The sequence below is a fragment of the Colias philodice genome, chromosome 22, assembly GCF_061535455.1.
Source record: "Colias philodice isolate Cphi_HAF_F1 chromosome 22, ilColPhil1 Martin Lab GWU primary, whole genome shotgun sequence".
Taxonomy (NCBI): Eukaryota; Metazoa; Arthropoda; class Insecta; order Lepidoptera; family Pieridae; genus Colias; species Colias philodice.
In genome coordinates, this window is record NC_143107.1 from 5,253,220 (window position 1) to 5,262,652 (window position 9,433).

General features: G+C 33.3%; 1 protein-coding gene across 1 annotated transcript; it reads right to left on the reverse strand.

The window, feature by feature from the left end:
• Window positions 1–142: 142 nt before the first annotated feature.
• LOC149478435 (uncharacterized) lies at window positions 143–8,882 on the reverse strand. The gene is made up of 3 exons (XM_089709599.1): window positions 8,750–8,882; window positions 4,643–6,761; window positions 143–2,208 (listed from the first exon to the last, which is right to left on the reverse strand). The coding sequence occupies exons 2-3, from the start codon at window positions 6,759–6,761 to the stop codon at window positions 764–766; spliced, it is 3,564 nt and encodes a 1,187-aa protein (XP_089565725.1). The 5' UTR covers window positions 8,750–8,882; the 3' UTR covers window positions 143–763.
• Between the last annotated feature and the right edge of the window lie 551 nt (window positions 8,883–9,433).

Genomic DNA, 9,433 nt, shown 5'->3' on the forward strand with positions numbered 1-9,433 from the left:
TGCATAAATCAGATTACATCATCTCTCGCCTACATAAATCGGGCAATTACCTGACTTTTACGTTGCCAATCTAGACCGTGTATCGTTTCTATAACTAGGTACTTATAAAACATGTAGGGGTGAGGTAAACAAAGACACAAAATAGGTAGCAAAGTTTTTTATTAATGTATAAATCCAATATAAAAAAGCTTAGGTTATTGAGTAAATTCTGTGAGTAAATAAAACATACATACCTACTACATAGATGATTAAGCTATCTTATATTTAGATTAGTACCTACCTACATCGCTTTCTTGACGTTATGGCATTTATGACGAACTTTATTGGTACATATATGTATTTTAAAATTCAATATAAATCTAGAGCAGTTTTTTAACCTTTTCATGACTCCCACACTAACCATTTATGTAATAAAATAAATAAGGATCATATTTTGCAAGTTTTATGTAATGGGCTAAGATCAACTGCCGAATCATTATATTATGAAAAGCCTTTTTTATGTTTCCATTAATCCAAAAAACCAATAAAAAATATTTTTATTGATAGGTAACTAAAAATTTATATGATCTAGATGCATCCTTCGAAATTAAAAAGATCATTCGTAGAAATCGAAAAAATATAAAATCGTAGGCAAGTATTTGTAGTTAGTTAACTTAACGTGACGTAAATTTAACTTAAATTATTGGAACATTTAAAGCAAAATGTAGGAAATACAACAGAATTGTCTTATATCATTAACGTCCAGAGAAAAATATCGAATAATTTACTGATTTTCAAATCTTTTCTCATAACCATTCAAAATGAACTTATTGTAATACAAACTCTGAACTTCAAAATTATTAATTTGTTTCAATTTTTGTACAAACTGTGAACACAGTGCTTTAAATATAGCTCTTGGTCTACATTTCATATCTGGTAGTAAAGTTTCACTTAATATAATAATAGAGAGGATAATAAGGTCTGTGTCGGTACCTGATACAATTTCATTACATATATGCCCTATAAGAATATCACCATCAATTCTCTTTGACATCGCCAAATATCGTATATTAGTCGTTATAATATCACCTATCACGCCCAGTAAGCTCGGAATCAGTTTATTGTTATCTCTTAGATATTGCATGAAGATTAACAATGACTTGTGTACAAGATTCGCTATTCGTTCAACCCCTGTAGCATTCTCACATTTTATTTTCCACATCATTAGATAAAGTTTCACATCCAAAACTGTTCGGAACATAACATAGCCTGGGGAGTATTCCAGAAGATTCTTAAGAATATGTTCATAAATAGTGATAATATAGTCATTATTACCATTCATATCAAATGTGTCGCTTCTAAGCTTTCCGATAAAATGATCAAAGAATTCAATCACGACGAATTTACTATCCACTACTACATTCCAATTCTTGAATAACAGTTCTAAAATTGTTTGCAATAGTGCAAGTGATTCCTCCAGTTCACTTTGGTTATTGCAAGTTACTATATATTTAAATGTTAAAAGCCATAACTGCTCTTGTAATTCTTTTAATTCTGTTTTATGGTTTTGTAGTAGTCCATTTTCATGTAACATGTACTGAAGGTGTTCGTCAATTATTTGAGTTCTGCAAAAGTGTCTATCTGGTGTGTATTCTCTAATTGCATTTAATATTCTTTCCTTTATTTTTAAGTTCCTGGATTTTTTATTAGAAAACTTTTTTACAGATAGCCAAGCAGTTTTCAGTACAGAAGTTTTAAATCTCGAAGGTACATCATTGGAGAGCATAGTGTCATACAATTCATTCTGGTCGTCCTCAATTAAATTCGAAGTGATGGATATCAAAGAATCCATCAACTCATCTTGGGTAGTATCCAAGGATTTAGCAATTTTTTGTACAAGAGCTTTATAAATCACAACTCTTAACGACACATTCTTAGTCCTTTGCCAAATTTGTGATATCAATGCTTTTAAATCTTTTGGATTGTATGCATTGAAGGCTAAACGTATACCGTGTTTCTGAATTGAAACTGGATTATTTAACAGAAACTCAATTAACCTACACGACATTGACAATGGTAAGCCAGCCAGGTACATATTAAACATAGGCATACAATAGTGAATATAATCCCCTTTAATGTACGATGTAATGCTTTCCAGAGGCACTGGAGGTCGAGAATAACATGCAAAGCGGCATATTTGTTCTTGAGTGAATAAAACATTTTTATCAACTCAGCCACTCGTGACCCGCCAGAGCAATCGAATTTATTCTATTCTTTCAGTTTTATGTGTCTGAAGGGACACACCGCGCGCCATCTATTGAGATGATTAACAACCATTTCAACCAATATGAAGCACTTTTCAGTGAATACAATATTGTAACGATGGAACACGACCTTTTTTGTTGAATTTATATTTTTGGTTTTATGGCATTCAAATGCTTTATAAATATAAATTTATAAAGAATAGAAAAAATTCGATCACGAGGCGGGACTCGAACCCGCATCCTTCGCGCCATTCCGGGGCGGATGCCTTACCAACTCAGCCACTCGTGACCCGCCAGAGCAATCGAATTTATTCTATTCTTTCAGTTTTATGTGTCTGAAGGGACACACCGCGCGCCATCTATTGAGATGATTAACAACCATTTCAACCAATATGAAGCACTTTTCAGTGAATACAATATTGTAACGATGGAACACGACCTTTTTTGTTGAATTTATATTTTTGGTTTTATGGCATTCAAATGCTTTATAAATATAAATTTATAAAGAATAGAAAAAATTCGATCACGAGGCGGGACTCGAACCCGCATCCTTCGCGCCATTCCGGGGCGGATGCCTTACCAACTCAGCCACTCGTGACCCGCCAGAGCAATCGAATTTATTCTATTCTTTCAGTTTTATGTGTCTGAAGGGACACACCGCGCGCCATCTATTGAGATGATTAACAACCATTTCAACCAATATGAAGCACTTTTCAGTGAATACAATATTGTAACGATGGAACACGACCTTTTTTGTTGAATTTATATTTTTGGTTTTATGGCATTCAAATGCTTTATAAATATAAATTTATAAAGAATAGAAAAAATTCGATCACGAGGCGGGACTCGAACCCGCATCCTTCGCGCCATTCCGGGGCGGATGCCTTACCAACTCAGCCACTCGTGACCCGCCAGAGCAATCGAATTTATTCTATTCTTTCAGTTTTATGTGTCTGAAGGGACACACCGCGCGCCATCTATTGAGATGATTAACAACCATTTCAACCAATATGAAGCACTTTTCAGTGAATACAATATTGTAACGATGGAACACGACACGAGTTGGTAAGGCATCCGCCCCGGAATGGCGCGAAGGATGCGGGTTCGAGTCCCGCCTCGTGATCGAATTTTTTCTATTCTTTATAAATTTATATTTATAAAGCATTTGAATGCCATAAAACCAAAAATATAAATTCAACAAAAAAGGTCGTGTTCCATCGTTACAATATTGTATTCACTGAAAAGTGCTTCATATTGGTTGAAATGGTTGTTAATCATCTCAATAGATGGCGCGCGGTGTGTCCCTTCAGACACATAAAACTGAAAGAATAGAATAAATTCGATTGCTCTGGCGGGTCACGAGTGGCTGAGTTGGTAAGGCATCCGCCCCGGAATGGCGCGAAGGATGCGGGTTCGAGTCCCGCCTCGTGATCGAATTTTTTCTATTCTTTATAAATTTATATTTATAAAGCATTTGAATGCCATAAAACCAAAAATATAAATTCAACAAAAAAGGTCGTGTTCCATCGTTACAATATTGTATTCACTGAAAAGTGCTTCATATTGGTTGAAATGGTTGTTAATCATCTCAATAGATGGCGCGCGGTGTGTCCCTTCAGACACATAAAACTGAAAGAATAGAATAAATTCGATTGCTCTGGCGGGTCACGAGTGGCTGAGTTGGTAAGGCATCCGCCCCGGAATGGCGCGAAGGATGCGGGTTCGAGTCCCGCCTCGTGATCGAATTTTTTCTATTCTTTATAAATTTATATTTATAAAGCATTTGAATGCCATAAAACCAAAAATATAAATTCAACAAAAAAGGTCGTGTTCCATCGTTACAATATTGTATTCACTGAAAAGTGCTTCATATTGGTTGAAATGGTTGTTAATCATCTCAATAGATGGCGCGCGGTGTGTCCCTTCAGACACATAAAACTGAAAGAATAGAATAAATTCGATTGCTCTGGCGGGTCACGAGTGGCTGAGTTGGTAAGGCATCCGCCCCGGAATGGCGCGAAGGATGCGGGTTCGAGTCCCGCCTCGTGATCGAATTTTTTCTATTCTTTATAAATTTATATTTATAAAGCATTTGAATGCCATAAAACCAAAAATATAAATTCAACAAAAAAGGTCGTGTTCCATCGTTACAATATTGTATTCACTGAAAAGTGCTTCATATTGGTTGAAATGGTTGTTAATCATCTCAATAGATGGCGCGCGGTGTGTCCCTTCAGACACATAAAACTGAAAGAATAGAATAAATTCGATTGCTCTGGCGGGTCACGAGTGGCTGAGTTGGTAAGGCATCCGCCCCGGAATGGCGCGAAGGATGCGGGTTCGAGTCCCGCCTCGTGATCGAATTTTTTCTATTCTTTATAAATTTATATTTTTATCAATTTTATCGTGTGCAATTTTCCCTTCGTTTGGTGCATATTTTGTCAAAAATTTTAGTTTAGTATCCTCATTTGCTAATTGTAAGATACCGAACACAGCAGAACTTCCAATATACGTGGATTGTACATAGTTATAAGGGCTCATATTATTCTCTATGCAATCAGTGAAAAATTTAACAAATTCATTTGAAAGGTCATTGGAAAAATATATTCGAATTTTGCTCATCAAGCGTTTAAATCTAAATTCACTATCGTCCATGCTCTCTCGCAATTCAGAAAATTTATTACTGACCAATTTTTTATCTTTCTTCAAAAGGCGCAAAAGAGACACCTCTGTTAATTTTTCTTTTTTTCGGTCGTCTAAAGGCAATAGCTTATAGTAATTAAATTGCTCGACGTTTTCTTCTATAAATGACTGTACATTCAAAGGCAAATCGACTTTCGTCTTTTTAAAATATGTTAAAACATCAATTAATTTATTAACAATGTTCATTCTTTCCTGTTTGGTCGTATCTGCGTCATTTTTATCAACCGTTTCAAATTTCATGACATGATGATCATAGAGGTACTTATACACTTTATCACAGTCCTCTTTTTTTAAACGTTTACACACGGAATCCAAATCCCAATACCCTATATTATCTATGTGAAGTAGTAGAACATCGTTGATAGCTTTGCTGTGTATTATATTGTATGTCAAACATACCAATTTAAACTTACGATCGGATCCTGGGGTATACACTCCCACACTACACAATATTTTATTAAATGCATCCCAACAGGCATCATCAAATTCAAATACATTCTTTTCTGATATTATCTTGGAGATGAAGTCATTTTTATAAGTTTCACTTTCATTAACAAACCTCTTGTAATAGTAATCAAATAGATTCTCTAAATCTCTCTGGCTTCTAGATGATTCTACTAAAATACTAACCATATTGTTTCTGTCTTGATCATTTGTAGTAACAAGAATATACTGCTTTATTCCTTTCAATGCTTTATCAAAGTGAACGAACTTATACCAAATGTAATCATTATTACTCCCCAAAAGCTCTTCACCTCTCTCTATATGTTTCAGAGCCCATTGTTCTCTTTCTTCTTCAGTAAAAATACTGTAATACTTATTTTTATAGAAGCTAACATCCGTTTCAAATGGTTCATTTCCAAAATGAGACACAAAAGTACTTTTGAGGAAGTTAAATACTTCTGTTTTGGGGATTAAGTCAAAAAAATGCTTATATTCGTTATAAACATTACGTTGCCAAAACTCACCGATCGTTTTTGGAAAAAAAACGGTTATGTACTTCTTCGCATCATCTGCTGTACTGTGTCGAAGTAATGTGTATTTTTTAATTTTTGGAACGTATATAAGTGGTAAGCTGAGTACTCGATCTTTATGTTTAGTCATAATACTCTTAGATATTTTACCTCCAAATTTTTCGTTTATCACAGCTTCGGAATTACTTTCAAATAAGTCTAAATACTGATTATCATCAATATTATACAAGTATGAAAGGCGAATTAAAGCACAATCCTTTGTGTAACTCGAATTTAATTCCGAAATAAAAGCCTTAGCGAGAATAAATGAATTGCCAATATAATTTGGTAAATGCTCGATATAATCTTCCATAAAATTCAAATAATGTTTGAGAGCATTAAGTTTAAAAGTCTCCGATGTGGATACAAGAAATTTAAATGCGAATTCATTCATTTTAAGATTTTTAAAATATTCGTAGAACGCAATTGCCCTTGCTTCATTTCTAATGTGAGCAGCAATTGTTTTAATCGTTTTCGTTTTCATTTTTGGAGACATGTGTGGGAATATCTCGTCCTGTAAGTAATAAGGGTTGATAATATGTGCATATTCATCGTTATACAGCCATTCGCACTTCAGGGCTCTCGACACGTACAAGCTGTCTCCACATTTCAACACCTCTACAATATAATCAATATTTTTGTATTGAGATGCGACATCAATCTTATACAACCTGTCGATGTCGGATTTTTCTTCCAAATCTTTTATATCCTCGAAAACTATTGCTTTATGAATTGTGTCCTTTACCTTTGCGTTCAGCTCATGCTGTCGCTTGGCTAAACTTTCTCCACTTAACTCGATCATCTGAAACCAAAATAAACTATATTTAGGTACTTATTGTTTTCAATTAGAACCCACAAAAATTATACCTACGTTTTGTACGTAATAATTATACCTACGCAAAGTAAATACGTTTTTTTTATTCTCAACATCAATAATACTAATGTTTCGTGATAAGTTAGAGACACTTGTCGCGGTTGGTTATAATTTTGATGTATAGATATTCATTGCTGTTCCGTTCGAAATAGTCACAGCATGAAATTATATTACCTACCTATAATTTTTTTATAAGTGATGGACTGTCTTCTAAAAGAGCTTAAAATCACCAAATTCATTTTGGAGGAGAGAGTGTTTAAGCAAAATATCACATATTTTTACCGTAACAAACGGAATAAAATTTAAAAAAGAGGGTAGATAGTGTAATAGGTGAGCAAACAAACTAACATATGTAATTATATTGACTAACTGTATAATTTAATTGATCGACAGTCTCCTGTCTGGAATGCCCTTATCACTTAGACCTAGAGGGTTAATAAATACTTCCTAATATTTAAAGAAAATTGTTGTAAGAAATTAAAGACTAACGCATTTTAAGTGCGATTTATTCATCATATTATTATCCCGACGTTTCGCAGTTCGCACACTATGCAGCGAGCGTGGTCACGGGGAGACATCACGTCAATAAGAGTTCAAGCCATTTCTAAATTCAAAGGAGCCTAACAGGCACAAACTTGGCATTCTTGGTTTAGTATTTTCTGATGTTTGATTTTACGCGAGTATTATACATTTAGAAATTAAAGACTTTTTAACGGATTTTAAACGCGATTTATTCATTCTATTATTTTCCCGACGTTTCGAACACTTTACAGCGAGCGTGGTCACGGGGAGACTGAGATGTTATACGTCTTGACGGTCATTCAAAAATTGCTGTTTGTAAACTACCTCCACCTATTCCTCCGTAGTTGGTATGTGGAGTATTTTTCCGGATGTTGGCAGTATTGGCTGATCGTGTCTTCTAGTCTTTTGGTATGTTTGACATGGGGTTTTAAATTCTTAATAACAGGACTTTCTTAATTCTTGGTTTATATATTACTAGCTGACCCGACAGACATTTTCTGTCTGAATAACTATGAACGGTCAAATGTGTAAAGGGTTGTAATTATTTTTATTAAATAGAAAGAAAGAAGAAAGAAAGAAAGAAAATACATTTATTTTAATGTCTTGCCACACCAGTATACGCACAATAGCGCCATCTATAGCATACTTACTCAAACCACTCAACAATAATTTCTTTTGTAGACAATATTGTAACATGGGGAGATAGTGCCATAAGCTGGAATACAAGAATAGCCCTAGTTCCGCTACAGTTGCTTAATCTTTTGTGTATGTTAATATAAAAAAAAATTGTCTGGCAATCTGTACTTTAGAATAAGTTTTTATGAGAAAATAAAATTATTTATTAACAGATGCCGCCATATGTAAGAATGGTTTAGAGTTATTAACTGAATATAATTATTGTGATTGTAATAGACAAATTTGAAAAAGTATACAAATATTCAAAATTAACATGGCTTCAATAAGGTTTCAAAATATTATCTCGCTCATATTATTTAGGTACTTTTATGATTTTTAAATGAAAATTTCAAATGCAAGTACATATTTTATAAGGAATAACTTTCAATGAAAAAGTAAGAATTCAACAATTATTTGATGATATATTGTAGGTATATTACAGGATATATCAACCACAATATAATTAATATTATTGAAAAATAATGCACCAATGCACCTATTAAATTACTTTATAAATTATGTACTAATGTAAAACAAAATATTGTGTTGTAGGTACCTACAGAAAGTTAATTTATTAATTCTTACTCGATATCGTTATCATTCCCGATAGCTTATTGTCTTGAATTCTTAAAAGAAACATAAGTAGCAAGATGCATCCTTTTCTTACTAAAATTGTCGGTTCTCTAAACAAACAAAACCAAACTTTATAATGTACTTACTGTTAACGATGTTCACCATACAAAGAGTACAAGTAAACGAAATTAAAGTATGTATTTATTTTATATTTATTATTCGCGATATTACCGACCTACTTTACCCTCGGAGCAATTAACAACTTTACCCGGTTCCTACTGGCAGGTACCAACCGGTTATCTGTCAGTGTCAATTCGTGTCAACTGTCAACTACAGGTTGCCCATTATCCCCGTTTTCCAATAACAGCACTATACTCGGATTTTTAATTAGTTAAAGTAAACTGACGTTTTCTGTGTTGTCAGTTTTTGATGAAATAAAAATAGAGTTGTCACAAAGTGAATGATTCAAAATCGGGAATGAATGAAATTGAATCGATCGTCTAGTGAATATTTAGTGTGTAACAATATAACACCAAATAAACACAACAATTACAACAAACACAACGTAATTAGTTACAATTAACGAAAAAATTAAGAAAACAGTAACGTAAACATCGTAAAAATAAAAATAAAAAAATGATTATAATTACATTATACTAGTAACTTATATCTTATATAGCTTTATATATTACAATTAGAAATAATGTTATTTTATAGTTTGAAATGATGAACTATTCACACTCATTGTTCATTCATCTGATTGAATGAGAACTGAATTCCTCACTATTACTTTAAATGTGGCAACATTATTTTACAAAGTGACATTAGCT

Bases quoted from the DNA above. Each gene is read 5' to 3' on its own strand.
- LOC149478435 (XM_089709599.1), bottom strand. From the start codon at position 6,761: ATGATCGAGTTAAGTGGAGAAAGTTTAGCCAAGCGACAGCATGAGCTG. The intron at 2,209-4,642 runs TTGATAAAAATA...CGAGTGGCTGAG, and splicing joins GAAAATTGCACACGATAAAA to TTGATAAAAATGTTTTATTC.